This window comes from Sander lucioperca, chromosome 1, assembly GCF_008315115.2.
Source record: "Sander lucioperca isolate FBNREF2018 chromosome 1, SLUC_FBN_1.2, whole genome shotgun sequence".
NCBI classification, from domain to species: domain Eukaryota; kingdom Metazoa; phylum Chordata; class Actinopteri; order Perciformes; family Percidae; genus Sander; species Sander lucioperca.
Genome location: NC_050173.1, coordinates 9994291 through 10015558, shown reverse-complemented (window position 1 = coordinate 10015558; position 21268 = coordinate 9994291). Strand labels below are relative to the sequence as shown.

At 35.2% G+C, this 21268-nt stretch overlaps 1 protein-coding gene across 8 annotated transcripts; it reads right to left on the bottom strand.

The window, feature by feature from the left end:
* Nucleotides 1–726: 726 nt before the first annotated feature.
* Nucleotides 727–19942, bottom strand: LOC116034920 (RNA polymerase II-associated factor 1 homolog). 8 transcript variants are annotated; one of them, XM_031277687.2, is made up of 12 exons: nucleotides 19746–19942; nucleotides 19455–19508; nucleotides 3811–3837; nucleotides 3076–3126; nucleotides 2888–2923; nucleotides 2769–2789; nucleotides 2655–2690; nucleotides 2531–2569; nucleotides 2362–2394; nucleotides 1943–1981; nucleotides 1819–1854; nucleotides 727–839 (listed from the first exon to the last, which is right to left on the bottom strand). In XM_031277687.2, the coding sequence occupies exons 1-12, from the start codon at nucleotides 19798–19800 to the stop codon at nucleotides 826–828; spliced, it is 441 nt and encodes a 146-aa protein (XP_031133547.1). In that variant the 5' UTR covers nucleotides 19801–19942; the 3' UTR covers nucleotides 727–825. The 8 variants fall into 8 exon arrangements, with proteins under 8 accessions (XP_031133547.1, XP_031133548.1, XP_031133551.1 ...); XM_031277688.2 differs by having other exon boundaries at nucleotides 2531–2566; XM_031277691.2 differs by lacking the exon at nucleotides 2531–2569.
* Nucleotides 19943–21268: the final 1326 nt, after the last annotated feature.

The window sequence follows — 21268 nt, the reverse complement described above, 5'->3', positions numbered from 1 at the left end:
CCTTTACTCAATTAAAAGCATTCAAAACCAGCAAAATGTACTTAAAAGTATTGATTGTGCAGTAAAATGTTCCCTGTCAGTGTTTACTATTATATTTTTGAATAAATATTACTGCTGCATTAATGTGTAGGTTACATTTTACAGCTGTAGATTTAAGGTTTTGCTAATTTTAACTCATTTATATACTGTTGGGTAGTTTAATCTACAGCAATACATAATTTATAAGATCATAGGGGTGTAGCGTTGCTGTCCTGTGAGAACCATGTATCTTTAAAAAGTCAACTTTTCATATCAGGAAAAACAGCCCTGTTTTCAGCTTTGTGACAACTCATTTTCTTGCTGATCCAAGAGGGTTTTTTAATTTTTATTTAGCTTATCACAATCATTTAAAATCACATCTGGAGATACATCTCTGGACAGGAAGGGGGTGAAAGTGCAGTAAAATAACATTTTTACCTTTTGAAAGTGAGTAGAAGTTGCATAAAATAGAAATACTCAAGTAAAGTCCAAGTACCTTGAATGTGTACTTAAGTACAGTGCTTGAGTAAATGTATTTAGTTACATCCTACCGCTGCAAATATATTGCAACTTCATACCCTCAAATTCAGTTTCATGTGGTAAAATGTTATATTATCTTAGGAAAAGACCCAAAAAGCAGTTCTGAAAGACTGTGCAGAAGTATTTTGTCACAGCATGTAACAAACAAAAAAGGACAGAGAGTTTGTACAGATAGGTGGATAGTTCCCTTTTATTGTCAGTAAGCTCAGTACAGCTCAGCCACTGGGTGATGAGTGAGCGTTGGGATCCACGTGCTGCTGTGTTTTCTCACTCCAGTACATCTGTGACGCAGGGACAGACAAGGGAGGATTCCTTTACGCTAGTTTTACATTGCAAACACCACAATTCAGTAGTTTTCCAGAGCTCTCAGAGCAGTTTATATGAATCACACCTCGGCCTTTCTGATATGACTCACTCCTCTGAACATGGTACTGATGAATGCTGACTGCACCAGGCAGTTTGTGATTGTAAAGCACAAAGCAAGGCCTATTCTATTCCCAAAGGGTTAGGAATTTCTGCTACAGGTTTATTCTCTCTTTTTTTAAACCAGTGCATGAAGGTTTGCCTTCTCAGGAATTTGACTTTTCACATCCAAAAGATGACCTTTATCACTGCATCAATAACTTTGGATCAGAACAGAATTTTTATCAATTTTAAAACAATCCTTTCGGCATCTTTTAGAGCAGGGACAGTGCGTCCTTGGTCCTAAAATAACCAGAAGCAGATGATACAGTATAAATCAATCACAATAAGCATCTGGGGACAGATGCCTCAGAGTGCCCTGGATTCTTGTCCTAGATTTACTCACATGCAAGGAGGACTGTGTTCAAATAAACAATCCCAGAATCTTATTTTTGAGGTCAAGCAGCCAGCTCATCTTTGTGGTGACTTGAATATCTCTCTAGAACATTGGCTTTGACTGTTTTTATACATTAAACTGTTTTCACAAGCTGCCGAGTTGTACATTTGTAATTGCTCTTCGGCATTTTACTGTTTACTTGATTCTAAACCCAACCTATAAAGGGTATTTTTACCACTATTTAAATCCAGCTGAGACCGGCTTTGACTGGATTTGTTTTTCACATTCAGTTCATTGCACAATTGAATTTTCACTGTGTTGCTCAAAACAGTTCACCACATCTTGCCTCAGCAGGCACAACGAGTTAACTACCGTCTCTGGATAATACCAGTAAACAAATGATACGTTCAGCCTTTAGGTAAATCGTTACTTATGTATGTGTGTAGCATTTAGAAGTTCACCTTGTTCCTTCTTGGTTGAATCCTGACTGACTTCATCTGCAGAGGAGAAATGGAGAGTTACAGCCAAGTAGTCATGTGGGATTCATGAGTATAGTGAGTCAGTGGCCATTTTACTTGATCTTACCCAAACTGCTCACAGTCTCTGGCACTGTCTCATGGTGCTCTGAAAAGACATTAAAATGTACTTGACCTAATTCCTGAGATGTTTTTAACCTGAATAAACCATGTAAAGCACTTTGTAACTTTGTTTTGAAAAGTCTATTGTTGTTAATCTCTAAATCTTCTTTTACAACTATGTAAAAATGTAAAATAAAATATTAATTGAAATTCATGAATATGTGGATAACTGAATTCTGTTTGAGAAGAAAATATCACACAGTATTATTCAAAGCTTGTAATGTAGTGTTTGCTTTACTAATAACTGCTGTAGTGTTTTAGTGTAGATTTACATCACTGTTTCCCTGTCAAAAATGATAAATCGTCATTGACAGAATGACAGAAGCTGAAATTGACTGCCTACAAAAATCTAATGCACAAACTCACCATCTGCTTCCTCAGAGGACTCAGACTGGGATTCTGTGTGGGAGAGAAATCAGTCAGGTTGTGATATTTAACATGTAAGTGTAATTTGAGATCCTGCAGTCCTTTTCTACACTGTCCTTTATCACCATCTACAGGCTAATACTGAAGGGTACAGTAGAAACTCTCTCACCTTCATGAGCTGCTAGGTCAGAGTTCCCACCTCCTTCTGCTGGAGGATAGTTTTACAAGTTATGTAATGTTGAACAAGATCACATGTCTTATGATTAAAGCCTGCAGGATGTTTTTTTACACACCTGTGTTGTCGTTCTCAGCTTCAATATGCTCCTCCACTGTTGGAAACATTCCAACATGTGACGTTTAACACACAATCAATTTGTTCAGGTGTTCATCATACACGTATAACTTACCAGATCCATCCTGAACAGCCTCTGTATGTAAAATATTTGAGAGATTGCATTAAACACTGCACCTGAATAAGCAATTTATTAGTTTTGAATGAAGTCAGAGCTCATGTAGTTTCTCTTACCAAGGTAGCGGGCTTCCTCATTCTGTTCCTCTGTCACTTTAAAGGAAATGGTCAAATAAAAAGAGCATTGATGGACCTGAAACTTGTTTTACAAACTGTACTTAACACAATGGATAAAAGGTATATTTGGTTATAAAGTCACCTCATTTTGGATTATGGTCATTGCCATGGACTTTGGTCAAACTTACCATTCATCTGAGCGGCCTCGTTCTTTTGAGCGGCCTCAAACTCCATCTGATCTGAGGAGACAGAGTGATAAAATTATGCAAGTGTAACAAGACAATGGGCAGTTTGTGTAATAATACAAGTGAAGGAATGTAGTGGTACAGATCAAACATCAAATAAATTGAAAAAGGTGTCTGGTAGATGGCTTAAGTGGTGGGAAGTAACTAAATGCATTTACTCAAGTACTGTACAATTTTAAACAGCTTGTCCTTTACTTGAGTATTTCAATTTTCTGCTACTTTATACTTCTACTCCACTATATCTCAGAGGTAAATAGTTTATGCTATGCAATATAATCAACAAATAAATGATAAATGGTGATGATAAATAGATAAATTATTATTATTATTAGTTAAGATGAGTCTGGGGGGAATTCACAAACTATACAGTAATTAAAATTAAAGCCAAATATTTTAAAATACCTTTACTGAAGTAAAATTTTGAAAGCAGGACTTCTACTTAACAGAGTTTTGCTACACAGCGGTTTTGCCACTTTTACTTGAATAGAATATCTGAGTACTTCTTTCACCACTGGGTGGCTTTAACAGACCGATGGGTCTCAAATGAAAACAATGCTGCCACTCTTGCAGTCAGGTGCATTTACACACAGATTTAAACATAAAGTACATTAAACTATAAAACATATTAAACATCAGTTTCACAGTCAGCTGGTTATCATTTGAACTGATGCACTGTACCTATTTTCTGCAGTTCAGTTAGCCCATCTGCATGGAAAAAAACAAGACCATTGAATCAGTTTTGAGGCATGCAAGTTTCATCACCCTTAAATACTTCTGTGAATGCTGATTAGCAGTATTGTTATCTGATTCTTCGCTATGACTTTCGGTCGCCTACTACTTCTATATTGTATTAAAATTTTCTCCAGCATATATACTTTTTATAAAATATTAAGCTTTTTACTTTCTACATCAAAAGTCAACGGAGCAATCTTCCTCTTAAGGCTTCTTCCACTTCCAAATGCCACTCCTCCCACATACGTTCAGCTACAGATGTCATTCAACTATACTTTACTATACTATGACTTTTTTCAACATATACAGACTTTTTATGACATTTTTCGACATGCTATATTATGACTCTTTTCGACTTACTATACAATAACTTTTTTATAATTTTTTTCTACACACTATACCATGACTTTTTATCACTTATTCAACATACTATATTATGAACTTTTTCAATATACTATACTAAGACTTTTATATAAAGTTGTTTCAACATACTATACTATGACTTTTTTTGACGTATTATACAATGACTTTATCACTTTTTTCATAATACTATACTATGACTTTTTAATCACTTTTTTCGACTTACTATAGTACATCACAAACTGTTATACATACTATACTGTTTAATTTGGTTCCGTGGTGACAAAGAGGTTACTGCTATTCCAAACAGCACCAGCAAGTAAAAATGCAGATCTTACCTCTGGTTCAATCCCCAGTCTGGGCTGGGGAGTTATGGTGCAGTATTTCGAAAAAAAGTCATAGCATAGTATGTCAAAAAAAGTGAAAAAATGGCATAGTATATTAAGTTGAAAAAAGGCATAGTATAGAATGTTGAAAAAAAGTCATAGTATATTATGTCGGAAAAAGTGATAAAAAAGTCATAGTATGTTGAAAAAAATTATAAAAAAGTCATAGTATAGTATGTCGAAAAAAGTGACAAAATGTAATTGTATAATATGTCAAAAAATTCATAATAATGTCAAAACAAATGATAATAAAGTCATAGTATAGTATGTCAAAAAAAGTAATAAAAAAATCACAGTATAGTATGTCGTAAAAAGTAATATAAAGTCATAGTATAGTATGTTGAAAAAAGTCATAGTATAGTATGTCGAAAAAAGTTATGAAAAAGTCATAGTGTAATATGTCGAAAAATTGGTAAAAAAAAGTTATAGTATAGTAGGTCGAAAAAAGTGTTAAAAAAGTCAAAGTATAATATGTTGGAAAAAGTGATAAAAAGTCATGGTATTGTATGTGGAAAAAAGCCATAGTATAGTATGTCAAAAAAAGTGAAAAAAGTCATAGTATAGCATGTCGAAAAAAGTGATCAAAATGAAATAGTATAGTATGTATCTCAAAAAAAGTTATATTATAGTATTTTTTTTAAATTATGAAAAAGTCATAGTACAGTATGTCGAAAAAAGTGATAACAAGTCATAGTATAGTATGTCAAAAAAGTGAAAACAATCATAGAATAGTATGTCGAAAAAGTGAAACAAATCATAGAATAGTATGTCGAAAAAAGTCATAGTATAGTCTGTCGAAAAAAGTGATTAAAAGAGTCATATTATATTATGTCAAAAAAGTGATAAAGTCACTTAGTATAGTGAATAAAGGGATGGACAAGTCATAGTACAGTATGTCAAAAAAAGTGAAAAAGTCATAGTATAGTATGTCGGAAATCGTGATGAAAAAGTCATAGTATATTATGTAGAAAAAAGTGAATAAAAAATCATTGTATAGTCTGTAGAAAAAAGCAATTAAAAAAGTCAAATTATAGTATGTCGGAAAAAGTGAAAAAAGTCATAGTATAGTATGTCGAAAAAAGTAATTAAAAAGTCATGGTATAGTATGTTGAAAAAAGTGATAAAAAAGTCATAGTATAGTATGTCGAAAAAATTCATAGTATAGTATGTCAAAGAAAGTGATAAAAGTCATAGTATAGTATGTCAAAAAAAAAGTCATAGTATAGTATGTCGAAAGAATTCATAGTAAGTATGTCGGAAAAAGTGCTAAAAAAGTCATAGTATAGTACGTTGAAAAAAGTGAAAAAAGTCATAGCATAGTATGTCGAAAAAAGTGAATAGAAAATCATCGTATAGTATTACAATAAAAGTGCTAATAAAGTCTTAGTATAGTATGTTGAATCAAGGGATTGACGTCATAGTCGTATGTTGAAAAAAGTCATAGTAAAGTATGTCGGAAAAAAGTGATGAAAAAGACATAGTATAGTATTTCGAAATCAGTCAGGACAGTGTCTTGTTAGCTCTGTTGGTAGAGCAGGCACACATATGTAATGCTTTGTTTCAGAAAGTAAAAGGTTACGGTGCAGTATTTTGAAAAAAGTCATAGTATAATATGTTGAAAAAAGTGATCAAAATGAAATAGTACAGTATTTCGCAAAAGTCATTGTATAGTATGTCGAAAAAGGTCATAGTATAGTATGTTGAAGGAATTGGAAAAAAGTCATAGTATAGTATGTCGGAAATGTTGAAAAAGGTAAATAAAAAATCATAGTATAGTATGTTGAAAAACGTGATGAAAAAGTCATAGTATGTCGAAAAAAGTCATAGAATAGTATGTCGAAAAAAGTCATAGTATAGTATGTCGGAAAAAAATGATAAAAAAGTCATAGTATAGTATGTCGAAAACTGTCAGGCCAGTGGCTTGTTATCTCTGTTGGTAGAGCAGGGGCACATATGTAGTGCTTTGTTCCAAAGGTACAGGGTTTGAATCTGACCCTGATGGTGTTCACGTGTCACAATTAAGTGTTTCAAAAAAAGTGATTAAGTCATAGTATTTTAGCTCAAATGGTCACAGAATGTCTAAAATAGTCATAACATAGTATGTCGAAAAAAGTCATAGTATAATATGTTGAAAAAAGTGATAAAGGAGTCATAGTATAGTATGTTGAAATGAGTTACATTAGTGGCTGGTTAGCTCAATTGGTAGAGCAGGTGCAGTTCTGTAGAGAAAGAAGAGGTTTATTACTGAAGGTCCAGAGTTCGAGTCTGACCTGTGATGTTGTTCTGCATTTTATTAGTGTCTCGAAAAAAGTGATTTAGTCATAATACTTTATGTCTTTAAAAGTCATAGGATGACTTCTCGAAAAAAGTCACAGTATAGTATGTCGAAAGAAGTCACATTATAGTATGTCAAAAAAAGTGGAAAAAGTCACAGTATAGTATGTCGAAAAATTCATAGTATATTATGTTGAAAAGAGTCATAGTATAGTATGTCGGAAATAGTCAGGACAGTGGCTTGTTAGCTCTGTTGGTAGAGCAGGTGCACGTATGTAGTGAATCACCTACCAAAGGTACAGGGATCGACCCTGACTGTGCTCATGTGTCATAATTAAGTGTCTCAAAAAAAGTGATAAAGTCATAACATTTTATCTCAAATGTCATAGAATGTCTAAAACAGTCATAACATAGTATGTCGAAAAACGTCGTGTAGTATGTTTAAAAAAGTGATAAAGGAGTCATAGTATAGTATGTCGAAAGGAGGTAGATTAGAGGCTGGTTAGCTCAATTGGTAGAGCAGGTGCACATATGTAGAGGTATGTTATGGAAGGTCCATGGTTCGAGTCTGACCTATGACATTGTTTTGCATATTATTAGTGTCTCGAAAAAAGTGATGTAGTCATAATATTTTATGTCTTTAAAAGTCATAGTATGGTATGTCTTTAAAAGTCATAGTACAGTATGTCAAAAAAAGTGGAAAAAAGTCACAGAATAGTATGTCGAAAAAAGTGATAAAAAGTCATAGTATAGTATGTCAAAAAAGTGCTAAAAAAGTCTTAGTATAGTATGTTGAAAAAAGTCACTGTATAATATGTTGATAAAAGTGATAAAAAAGTTATGGTACAGTATTTCGAAAAAAGCCATAGTATAGTATGTCAAAAAAAGTGATAAAAAGTCATAGTACAGTATTTTGCAAAAGTCATTGTATAGTATGTCGAAAAAAGTCAAAGTATAGTATGTCGAAGGAAGTGGAAAAAAGTCATAGTAAAGTCGGAAAGTCGAATGTCGGATATGTCGAAAAAAGTAAATAAAAAATCATAGTATAGTATGTCGAAAAACGTGATGAAAAAGTCATAGTATAGTATGTCAAAAAAGTCATAGTATAGTATGTAGAAAAAAGTTATTAAAAATTCTTAGTATAGTATGTCGAATAAAAGGATATACAAGTCATAAAATTGTATGTCGAAAAAAGTGATAAAAAAGTCATAGTATAGTATGACGGAAAAAAGTGATAAAAAAGTCATAGTATTGTATGTTGAAAAAAGTGATGAAAAAGTCATAGTATAGTATGTGAAAGAAGTCAAATTATAGCATGTCAAATTAAGTGGAAAAAGTCACACTATAGTATGTCAAAAAAAGTCATAGTATAGTATGTCGAAAAAAGTCATAGAATAGTATGTCGAAAAAAGTCATAGTATAGTATGTAGAAAAAAGTTATTACAAATTCTTAGTATAGTATGTTGAATAAAAGGATATACAAGTCATAGAATTCTATGTCGAAAAAAGTGATAAAAAAGTCATAGTATAGGATGTGGAAAAAAGTCATATTATAGTATGTCAAATAAAGTGGAAAAAGTCACAGTATAGTATGTCAACAAAGTCATAGTATAGTATGTGGAAAAAAGTCATATTATAGTATGTCAAATAAAGTGGAAAAAGTCATAGTATAGTATGTCAAAAAATTCATAGTATAGTATGTCGAAAAAAGTCATATTATAGTAAGCCCTTCTCCGGGAACCATCACCTTATCGTGGTGGAGAGGTTTGTGTGTCCCTATGAACCTGAGGGCTGTGTTGTCTGGAGCTTCGTGCTCCTGGTAGGGTCTCCCAAGGCAAAGTGGTCTCAGGTGAGGGGCCAGACAAAGAATGGTTCAAAAACCCTATGAAAAAACGAGGTAGAGATGATGTGACCCTGCCCGGAGGAAGCCCGGGGCCCCCGTCTGGAGCCAGGCCCAGATGGAGGGCCCGTCAGCGAGCGCCTGGTGGCCGGGTTTGCCACGGAGCCCGGTCGGGCACAGCCCGAAAAAGCTACGTGGCACCTCTCTCTCCAACCCATGGGCCCACCACCTGTGGGAGGAACCGCTGGGGTCGGGTGCGCTGCCACATGGGTGGCAGTGAAGGTCAGGGGCCTCGACGGACCAGACCCGGGCAGCAGACGCTGGCTCTGGGGACGTGGAACGTCACCTCTCTGTGGGGGAAGGAACCGGAACTTGTGCGGGAGGTGGAGCGCTACCAGTTGGATCTGGTGGGGCTTACCTCTACGCACAGTCTCGGTTCTGGAACCATACTCCTGGATAGGGGTTGGACTCTTTTCTTCTCCGGAGTTGCCCAGGGTGTGAGGCGCCGGGCGGGTGTGGGGATACTCACAAGCCCCCGGCTGAGCGCCGCTACGTTGGAGTTTACCCCGGTGGACGAGAGGGTCGCCTCCCTACGCCTGCGGGTTGTGGGGGGGAAAACTCTGACTATTGTTTGTGCGTATGCACCAAACAAGAGCTCGGAGTATTCGGCCTTCTTGGAGACCTTGAATGGAGTCCTGCATGGGGCTCCAGTGGGGGACTCCATAGTTCTGCTGGGGGACTTCAACGCGCACGTGGGCAATGATGGAGACACATGGAGAGGCGTGATTGGGAGGAACGGCCTCCCTGATCTAAACCAGAGTGGTTGTTTGTTGTTGGACTTCTGTGCTAGTCATGGATTGTCTATAACGAACACCATGTTCGAACATAGGGATGCTCATAAGTGTACTTGGTACCAGAGCACCCTAGGCCAAAGGTCAATGATCGATTTTATAATCGTTTCATCTGATCTGAGGCCGTATGTTTTGGACACTCGGGTGAAGAGAGGGGCAGAGCTGTCAACTGATCACCATCTGGTGGTGAGTTGGGTCAGAGGGTGGGGGAAGACTCTGGACAGACCTGGTAAACCCAAACGGGTAGTGCGGGTGAACTGGGAACGTCTGGAGGAGGCCCCTGTCCGACAGACTTTCAACTCACACCTCCGGCGGAGCTTTTCGTGCATCCCTGTGGAGGCTGGGGGCATTGAACCCGAGTGGACAATGTTCAAAGTTTCCATTGCTGAAGCTGCGGCGGGGAGCTGTGGTCTTAGGGTCTTAGGTGCCTCAAGGGGCGGCAACCCACGAACACCGTGGTGGACACCGGTGGTCAGGGAAGCCGTCCGACTGAAGAAGGAGTCTTTCTGGGATATGTTATCCCAGGGGACTCCGGAGGCAGTTGCAAGGTACCGAAGGGCCCGAAGGGCTGCAGCCTCTGCTGTGAAAGAGGCAAAGCAGCGGGTGTGGGAGAAGTTCGGAGAAGACATGGAGAAGGACTTTCGGTCGGCACCAAGGTGCTTCTGGAAAACCGTTCGCCACCTCAGGAGGGGGAAGCGGGGAAACATCCAAGCTGTGTACAGTAAGGATGGAACGCTGTTGACCTCAACTGAGGAGGTAATAGGGCGGTGGAAGGAGCACTTTGAGGAACTCCTAAATCCGACTAATACGCCCTCTATGGTAGAGGCAGAGCTGGAGGATGATGGGGGATTGTCGTCAATTTCCCTGGTGGAAGTTGCTGAGGTAGTTAAACAACTCCACAGTGGCAAAGCCCCAGGGATTGATGAGATCCGTCCAGAAATGCTTAAAGCTCTGGGTGTGGAGGGGTTGTCTTGGTTGACACGCCTCTTCAACATTGCGTGGAAGTCGGGGACGGTGCCTAAGGAGTGGCAGACCGGGGTGGTGGTTCCCCTTTTCAAAAAGGGGGACCAGAGGGTGTGTGCCAATTACAGGGGTATTACACTTCTCAGCCTCCCCGGTAAAGTCTACTCCAAGGTGCTGGAAAGGAGGGTTCGGTCGATAGTCGAACCTCAGGTTGAAGAGGAACAATGCGGATTCCGTCCTGGTCGTGGAACAACGGACCAGGTCTTTACTCTTGCAAGGATCCTGGAGGGAGCCTGGGAGTATGCCCAACCGGTCTACATGTGTTTTGTGGATCTGGAGAAGGCGTATGACCGGGTCCCCCGGGAGATACTGTGGGAGGTGCTGCGGGAGTATGGGGTGAGGGGGTCCCTTCTCAGGGCCATCCAATCTCTGTACGACCAAAGCGAGAGCTGTGTCCGGGTTCTCGGCAGTAAGTCGGACTCGTTTCAGGTGAGGGTTGGCCTCCGCCAGGGCTTCGCTTTGTCACCAATCCTGTTTGTAGTATTTATGGACAGGATATCGAGGCGTAGTCGGGGTGGAGAGGGGTTGCAGTTCGGTGAGCTGGGGATCTCATCGCTGCTTTTTGCGGATGATGTGGTCCTGATGGCATCATCGGCCTGTGACCTTCAGCACTCACTGGATCGGTTCGCAGCCGAGTGTGAAGCGGCTGGGATGAGGATCAGCACCTCTAAATCGGAGGCCATGGTTCTCAGCAGGAAACCGATGGAGTGCTTTCTCCAGGTAGGGAATGAGTCCTTACCCCAAGTGAAGGAGTTCAAGTACCTTGGGGTCTGTTTGCGAGTGAGGGGACAATGGAGCAGGAGATTGGTCGGAGAATCGGCGCAGCGGGTGCGGTATTACATTCAATTTATCGCACCGTTGTGACGAAAAGAGAGCTGAGCCAGAAGGCAAAGCTCTCGATCTACCGGTCAGTTTTCGTTCCTACCCTCACCTATGGTCATGAAAGCTGGGTCATGACCGAAAGAACGAGATCCAGGGTACAAGCGGCCGAAATGGGTTTCCTCAGGAGGGTGGCTGGCGTCTCCCTTAGAGATAGGGTGAGAAGCTCAGTCATCCGTGAGGAGCTCGGAGTAGAGCCGCTGCTCCTTCGCGTCGAAAGGAGCCAGTTGAGGTGGTTCGGGCATCTGGTAAGGATGCCCCCTGGGCGCCTCCCTAGGGAGGTGTTCCAGGCACGTCCAGCTGGGAGGAGGCCTCGGGGAAGACCCAGGACTAGGTGGAGGGATTATATCTCCAACCTGGCCTGGGAACGCCTCGGGATCCCCCAGTCGGAGTTGGTTAATGTGGCTCGGGAAAGGGAAGTTTGGGGTCCCCTGCTGGAGCTGCTACCCCCGCGACCCGTTACCGGATAAGCGGACGAAGATGGATGAAAAAAAAGTGATAAAAAGTCACAGTATAGTATGTCAAAATAAGTGAAAAAAGTCATAGTATAGTATGTCGGAAAAAGTGCTAAAAAAATCAGAGTATAGTATGTCAAAAAACTGCTAAAAGTTTAGTATAGTACGTCGGAAATGTCGAAAAAAGTAAGTAAAAAAATCATAGTATAGTATGTCGAAAAACGTGATAAAAAAGTCATAGTATAATATGTCAAAAAAAGTCATCGAATAGTATGTCGAAAAAAGTCATAGTATAGTATGTTGAAAAAAGTCATAGAATAGTATGTCGGAAAAAGTGCTAAAATAAATCATAGTGTAGTATGTATTAGTATAGTATGTTGAATAAAAGGATATACAAGTCATAGAATTGTATGTCGAAAAAAGTGATAAAAAAAGTCATAGTATAATATGTCGGAAAAAAGTCATAGTATAGTACAGTATATGGTACAGAATTTCGAAAAAAGCCATAGTATAGTATGTCGAAAAAAGTGATAAAAAGTCATAGTACAGTATTTTGCAAAAGTCATTGTGTAGTATGTCGAAAAAAGTTATAGTATAGTATGTCGAAGGAAGTGGAAAAAAGTCATAGTATAGTATGTCGGAAATGTCGAAAAAAGTAAATAAAAAGCCATAGTATAGTATGTCGAAAAACGTGATGAAAAAGTCATAGTACAGTATTTTGCAAAAGACATTGTGCAGTATGTCGAAAAAAGTTATAGTATAGTATGTCAAAAAAAGTGATAAAAAAGTCATAGTATAGTATGTCAAAAAAAGTCATAGTATAGTAGGTCGGAAAAAGTGCTAAAATAAATCATAGTATAGTATGTCAAAAATGTTAAAAAAGTCATAGTATAGTATGTTTGAAAAAGTGCTAAAAAAATCATAGTATAGTATGTCAAAAAAGTGCTAAAAAAGTCTTAGTATAGTATGTCGAAAAAAGTCATAGTATAGTATGTCGATTAAAGTGATGAAAAAACTCATAGTCTAGTATGTCGAAAAAAGTGATAAAAAATCATAGTACAGTATTTTGCAAAAGTCATTGTATAGTGTGTCGAAAAAAGTCAAAGTATAGTATGTCGAAGGAAGTGGAAAAAAGTCATAGTAAAGTATGTCGGATATGTCGAAAAAAGTAAATAAAAAATCATAGTATAGTATGTCGAAAAACGTGATGAAAAAGTCATAGTATAGTATGTCAAAAAAGTCATAGTATAGTATGTAGAAAAAAGTTATTAAAAATTCTTAGTATAGTATGTCGAATAAAAGGATATACAAGTCATAAAATTGTATGTCGAAAAAAGTGATAAAAAAGTCATAGTATAGTATGACGGAAAAAAATGATAAAAAAGTCATAGTATTGTATGTTGAAAAAAGTGATGAAAAAGTCATAGTATAGTATGTGAAAGAAGTCAAATTATAGTATGTCAAATTAAGTGGAAAAAGTCACACTATAGTATGTCAAAAAAAGTCATAGTATAGTATGTCGAAAAAAGTCATATTATAGTAAGTTGAAAAAAGTGATAAAAAAAGTCATAGTGTAGTATGTCGAAAAAATTCATAGTATAGTATGTCGAAAAAAGTCATAGAATAGTATGTCGAAAAAAGTCATAGTATAGTATGTAGAAAAAAGTTATTACAAATTCTTAGTATAGTATGTTGAATTAAAAGGATATACAAGTCATAGAATTCTATGTCGAAAAAAGTGATAAAAAAGTCATAGTATAGTATGTGGAAAGAAGTCATATTATAGTATGTCAAATAAAGTGGAAAAAGTCACAGTATAGTATGTCAAAAAATTCATAGTATAGTATGTCAAAAAAAGTCATAGTATAGTATGTCGAAAAAAGTCATATTATAGTAAGTCAAAAAAAAAGTGATGAAAAAGTCATAGTGTAGTATTTCGAAAAAATTCAGAGTATAGTATGTTGAAAAAAGTGATAAAAACTCACAGTATAGTATGTCAAAATAAGTGAAAAAAGTCATAGTATAGTATGTCGGAAAAAGTGCTAAAAAAATTATAGTATAGTATGTCAAAAAAGTGCTAAAAAAGTCTTAGTATAGTATGTCGAAAAAAGTGATGAAAAAGTCATAGTACAGTATTTTGCAAAAGTCATTGTATAGTATGTCGAAAAAAGTCATAGTATAGTATTTCGAAGGAAGTGGAAAAAAGTCATAGTATAGTATGTCGGAAATGTCGAAAAAAGTAAATAAAAAAATCATAGTATAGTATGTCGAAAAACATGATAAAAAAGTCATAGAATAGTATGTCGAAAAAAGTCATAGTATAGTATGTTGAAAAAAGTCATAGTGTAGTATGTATTAGTATAGTATGTCGAATAAAAGGATATACAAGTCATAGAATTGTATGTCGAAAAAAGTGATAAAAGTCATAGTATAGTATGTCGGAAAAAAAGTCATAGTATAGTACAGTATATGGTACAGTATTTCGAAAAAAGCCATAGTATAGTATGTCGAAAAAAGTCATAGTACAGTATTTTGCAAAAGTCATTGTATAGTATGTCGAAAAAAGTTACAGTATAGTATGTCGAAGGAAGTGGAAAAAAGTCATAGTATAGTATGTCGGAAATGTCGAAAAAAGTAAATAAAAAGCCATAGTATAGTATGTCGAAAAACGTGATGAAAAAATCATAGTATAGTATGTCAAAAAAAGTCATAGTATAGTATGTAGAAAAAAGTTATTAAAAATTCTTAGTATAGTATGTCGAATAAAAGGATATACAAGTCATAAAATTGTATGTCGAAAAAAGTGATAAAAAAGTCATAGTATAGTATGACGGAAAAAAGTGATTAAAAACTCACAGTATAGTATGTCAAAATAAGTGAAAAAAGTCATAGTATAGTATGTTGGAAAAAGTGCTAAAAAAAATAATAGTATAGTATGTCAAAAAAGTGCTAAAAAAGTCTTAGTATAGTATGTCGAAAAAATTCATATTATAGTAAGTCGAAAAAAGTGATGAAAAAGTCATAGTGTAGTATGTCGAAAAAAGTGATAAAAACTCACAGTATAGTATGTCGAAAAAGTCATATTATAGTAAGTCAAAAAAAGTGATGAAAAAGTCATAGTATAGTATGTCGGAAAAAGTGCTAAAAAAATAATAGTATAGTAAGTCAAAAAAGTGCTAAAAAAGTCTTAGTATAGTATGTCGAAAAAATTCATAGTATAGAATGTCGATAAGTGATGAAAAAGTCATAGTACAGTATTTTGCAAAAGTCATTGTATAGTATGTCGAAAAAAGTCATAGTATAGTATTTCGAAGGAAGTGGAAAAAAGTCATAGTATAGTATGTCGGAAATGTCGATAAAAGTAAATAAAAAAATCATAGTATAGTATGTCGAAAAACATGATAAAAAAGTCATAGTATAATATGTCAAAAAAAGTCATAGTATAGTATGTCGAAAAAAGTCATAGTATAGTATGTCAAAAAAGTGATAAAAAGTCAAAGTATGACGGAAAAAGTGATAAAAATGTCATATTTATAGTATATCGGAAAAAAAAGTCATAGTATAGTATTTCAATAAAAGTCATAGTATAGTCTGTCGAAAAAAGTGATTGAATAAAGACATTATAGTATGTAAAAAAAAGTAATAAAAAAGTCATAGTATAGTATGTCATAAAAAGTAAATAAAGTAAAATAAATAAGTCAGTATATTACGTTGAAAAAAGTGATAAAAAAGTTATAGTATAGTATGTTAAAAAAAGTCATAGTATAGTATGTCGACAAAAGTGAAACAAATCGTAGTGTAGAATGTCGAAAAACGTGATGAAAAAGTCATAGTATAGTATGTAGAAAAAAAGTGAATAAAAAATCACAGTATAGTCTATAGAAAAAAGTCCTATTACAGTCTGTGGAGAAAAGTGATTAAAAAGTCTTAGTATGGTATGTTGAATTAAAGGACATACAAGTCATAGAATAGTATAGGAATTCGAAAAAAGTGGAAAAAAAAGTCATAGTATAGTATATCGAACAAAGTGCAAAAAAGTCAAAGTATGTCAAAAAAAAGTGAAAAAATTCGTAGTACAGAGTGTCGAAAAAAGTGGAACAAAGTCATAGTATAGTATGTTGAAAAAAGTGATAAAAAGTCCTATTATAGTATGTCGGAAAAAGTGATAAAAAAATCATATTATAGTATGTCGAAAAAAGTTATAGTATTGTGTTGAATAAAGTGATGAAAAGTCATAGTATAGTATGTCAAAATAAGTGAAAAAAGTCATAGTATAGTATGTCGAAAAAGTGATGAAAAAGTCAGTCTAGTATGTCGAAAAACGTAAAACAAATGAAACAAATTGTAGTGTAGTATGTCGAAAAACGTCATAGTATAGTATGTCGAAAAAAGTGAAAAAAGTCATATTATAGTATGTCGAAAAAAGTTATAGTATAGTGTTGAATAAAGTGATAAAAAGTCATAGTATAGTATGTCAAAATAAGTGAAAAAAGTCATAGTATAGTATGTCGAAAAAAGTGAAAAAAGTCATAGTATAGTATGTCGAAAAAAGTGATGAAAAAGTCTTAGTCTAGTATGTCGAAAAAAGTGAAAAAAGTCATAGTATAGTATGTCGAAGAAATTGATAAAAAGTCTTAGTATAGTATGTTGAAAAAAAATCATAGTATAGCATGTCGAAGGAAATTGAAGGTAAAAAGTGAAAAAAGTCAAAGTATAGTATGTTAAAAAAGTGAAAAAATTCATAGTACAGAGTGTCGAAATAAGTGGAACAAAGTCAAAGTATAGTATGTTGAAAAAAGGGGAACAAAAGTCAGTATAGTATGTTGAAAAAAGTCATAGTATAGTATGTCGGAAAAAGTGATAGTATAGTATGTCGAAAAATGTGAAAAAAGTGATAGTATATTATGTCGAAAAAAGTGATAGTATAATATTTAAAAAAAAAAAGTAATGAAAAAGTGATAGAATAGTATGTCGAATAAAAGGATATACAAGTCATAGAATTGTATGTCGAAAAAAGTGCTAAAAAAGTCATAGTATAGTATGTCGAAAAAGTGCTAAAAAAAGTCTTAGTATAGTATTTTGAATACAGGTATTGACAAGTCATAGTATAGTATGTCAGAAAAAGTCACAGTATAGTATGTCGATAAAAGTGATGAAAAAGTCATAGTCTAGTATGTCGAAAAAAGTGATAAATAAGTTATGGTACAGTATTTCGAAAAAAGCCATAGTATAGTATGTCGAAGGAAGTAGAAAAAAGTCATAGTATCATATGTCAAAAAAAGTCAAAGTATAGTTTGTCAAAAAAGTGAAAAAAGTCATAGTACAGTGTATCGAAAAAAGTGGAACAAAGTCAAAGTATAGTATACCGAAAAAAGTAATTGTATAGTATGTATAAAAAAGGGGAACAAAAGTCATTACAGAATGTTGAAAAAAGTGATAGTATAGTATTCAGAAAAATGTGAAAAAAGTCATAGTATAATATTCGAAAAAAGTGATGACAAAGTGATAGTATAGCATGATGGAAAAAGTGATAAATAAGTCATAGTATAGTATGTCGGAAAAAAAGTCATAGTATAGTCGAAAAAGTGATAAAAAAGTTATGGTACAGTATTTTGAAAAAAGTCATAGTATAGTATGTAAAAAAAGTGAATAAAAAAGTCATAGTATAGTATGTCAAAAAAGTGCAAAAAAAGGTTTAGTATAGTATGTCGAATAACGGGATTGACAATTCATAGTATAGTCTGTCGAAAAAAGTGATTACAAAATACATATTATAGTATGTCAAAAAAAGTGATATAAAAGTCTTATTATAGTATGTCAAATAAAGGGATAGTATAGTGTGTTGAAAAAATTCATAGTATAGTATGTCGGAAAAAGTGATAAAAAAAATCATAGTATAGTATATCGGAAAAAATCATAATGAAGCTCAGCGCAAATTCTTTCAGGAAGACTTCTAATTACTGCAATCACCACTATCTCTCCCTAAATCTATTCAGCTGTTAAGAGGCGTTCACTCTTCAGTAAACCAATCAGAATTGGCCACAAAATTCATGATCCAATCACAGCATGACATCCTGCTTTAAATGTCTCTCTCCTTTCTATCAGCTGTCTTCTCAGGCAAACGTGCAACCCTCCTCCCCTTCCACCTCCGGGCATCATCAAACACTGCAGCCTGAGTCCCTTTCCGGCAGACAGGTCCTTCGTTTGGCCTCCGGGTTCCCTCTCCGCCATCACCAGTGTCTAGGCTCCATTGAGGGGGAATATGTCTGTTTCTCTACCCCTTTAAATATTTTTAATGATGGAGTCCAATCCCCAAAGACTCTGTACATTTCATGTACATTTCATATTATGCTTATCTACAATAAATATTTGCATATCTGCAACGAAGTCTCTCCTGATTGAAATATAGTATGTCGAAAAAAGAAAAAGTATAGTGTGTTGAAAAAAGTCATAGTATAGTATGTTGAATAAAGGGATAGACAAGTCATAGTATAGTATGTCGAAAAAAGTGAGAAAAGTCATAGTAGATAGATAGATAGATAGATAGATAGATACTTTATTCATCCCAAAGGAAAATTTAGGCATCCAGTAACTTAGACAACCACAACACAACAAACACATATACACATATATCACACATAAATAAGAGTAAAAATAAAAATAAAAATCACTCACAGAAATGCAATGACCATGATAAGGTGCTATGGTAGAGTGTGTGCAATGGTGGTAGTGCAAAAGTGAACAGTGCAGGGATTGAACAGTGCAACAGATTAATATTAAATATTAACTATGACTATGAAATATTAACTGGCTATGAATAAGAACAATATATAACAGGGAATAAATAAATTATAAGATGTAGATGTTATGACCACAGTCCAGATTGTGTAGGAATGCTAATATAGCCTATAAGACAGTGGTACAGTAGACAAAGTGATATAATGGTAGGGGCTGAGAGAGACAGGCTCATGCTGAAAAGTCCATTCTTTCCCCTCCCCCCTTTGTGTGGTATTAGTTTTATTATTATATTATAATTATTATTATATATATTTCGACATGATCTACTAAGACTTTTTTATAACTTTTTTCGACAATCTATACCATGACTTTTTTTATCGCTTTTTTGGACATAGTAATTATGACTTGTTTCAACATACTATATTATCACTTTTTCATCACTTTTTTCAATATACTATACTATGATTTTTTTTAATCACTTTTTTTTTTTGATATATATTATGACTTTTCATCACTTTTTCGACATACTATACTATGACAATTTTCGACATAATATACTGACTCTTTATCACTTTTTGACATACTATACAATGACGTTTTTTCAACATTCTACACTATAACTTTTTTCGACACACGTTTGTAGTATACTATGACTTTTTTGGAAATACTATACTATGACTTTTTCATGACTCGTCGACATACTATATTATTAGTTACTTATTACTTATTATTATAGTTATAATTATTGCTTTTAAACTAATTATTATTAAGAATAATTCCTCACCGTGCTGAGCAACTACTTCCTCTCTCTCTGCAGATTCCAGAGATGCTGAGAGAGCTAGGAATCAAATAAATCAAATACATCAGTCAGGCCTCAAATAAATACATAACTGAACATCTGTAGTAAATAAGCATGAATGGGTTTTCTATAGAAGCACGTTATCAAGTAAACTTATATAAAAACAGACAAAAAAATTTGAGCTCACAGTTTCCATCAATGGAGATCAGCACATTTAAAATTATTGTGACATTCTAATTCCCTTGCAAATCATAAACAACTATTTATTCTTCTTACCGGAGTGAAATGCTGCCACAGCGAGGAATACACCTAGCGGCACTAGAAATCTCATCTTGGCTTTTAGTCTGGGTAGTGGAAGATTTTGGGTTGTTGTCAGTTTACAGCCTCTTATATCTTCAGTAACGTCACATGTTTTGCATGGACAGGCGGCTCTGGTACCATTGTCCCTCCCTACCTGAGAGGACAGCTGGGTGGCACATCACCACACAGACGTATCCTTATTCAGGCCATCAATGCCACCCATTGTTGGCTCTTCAGTCACACGGCCTTCATTTGGGGTGTTACTGTGTCTGTTTAATACAAAAGGAAAAATGGCCGTCCTTGGATCTGAGCTGAAAGCAATGTTCATTTCTTTTTGCGAATGGAAACGGTGATTTCACCACACATCCTTGGCTTATGAATGACGGGTCACAATGTCGCTCAGTAAGACAATTCCTCAATTAATCGTGCAGATTAACATCTGGGATATTATTCACAATTACCTCACACACATACAAGTGAAATCCTCTCACACACTCTACTGAAATGCTTTCATACACACTAGTGACAAATTATACTCTCACTTACTATACTGAAACCTCACACACACACACACACACACACACACACACACACACACACACACACACACACACACACACACACACACACACAACTGAAACGCTCGAACATGCAATACTAAAACAATACTAAAACACACTCATATACACAATTGAAACAGGATTTTACTTTCAATAGTGTATATGAGAGCTTTTCAGTATGGTGTGTGAGAGCGTTTCAGTAGTGTATGAGAATGTTTCAGTATAGCATGTGAGTGTGTTTCTGTAGTGTTTATGTAAGCATTTCATAGTGTTTATGAGAGTGTTTCAGTAGTGTTTATAAGACTGTTTCAGTTGTGTTTATGAGCGTTTCAGTATTGCGTGTGATAGGATTTCAGTTGAACAGGAAGGAGTTTCAGTGCAACAGAAGATGGCTGGGAAAAGTAAGTTTACATTCCCTGACTGGAATTGAACCTGGGTTATGATATTACCCATTAAACTATCCAGATGTTGCAAATTCAAGGCAATTTTTGCATTTATCTTGTTACTTGAGAAAAAGTTATCTCAGAAAAACAGGCAAAAAACAGTTTTTCTGAATTAATGAGTAATTATCTTATGAATTCCGAAAAAACAGACCTTTCATTTTTTGCCTCTCTTTTTCTGAATTAAGGATGAATTCAGAAACAAGCAAAACACTTTGTCAAGGGGATGTATTACCTTAAAAAGCGTAATCTTCGTTTGTAATCTTCATTGTGGAATACTGCATTTGTTGCACTTTTGCAGTCATTCGTGAAAAACCATAAATTAAGAATTGGTAACAGTAAATTAGTGAGAAGAGAAGGAAACAGTGGAGCATATCCTGATTTCATGCAGGAAGTATATACAAGAAAGAAGGGTAATGTTTGTAGGGTTACAGAAGTTAGGACGAGTGAAAGTCAGGTTCAAAGATGTTCTTGATAGTGGGGTCACCATGAAAGGGAG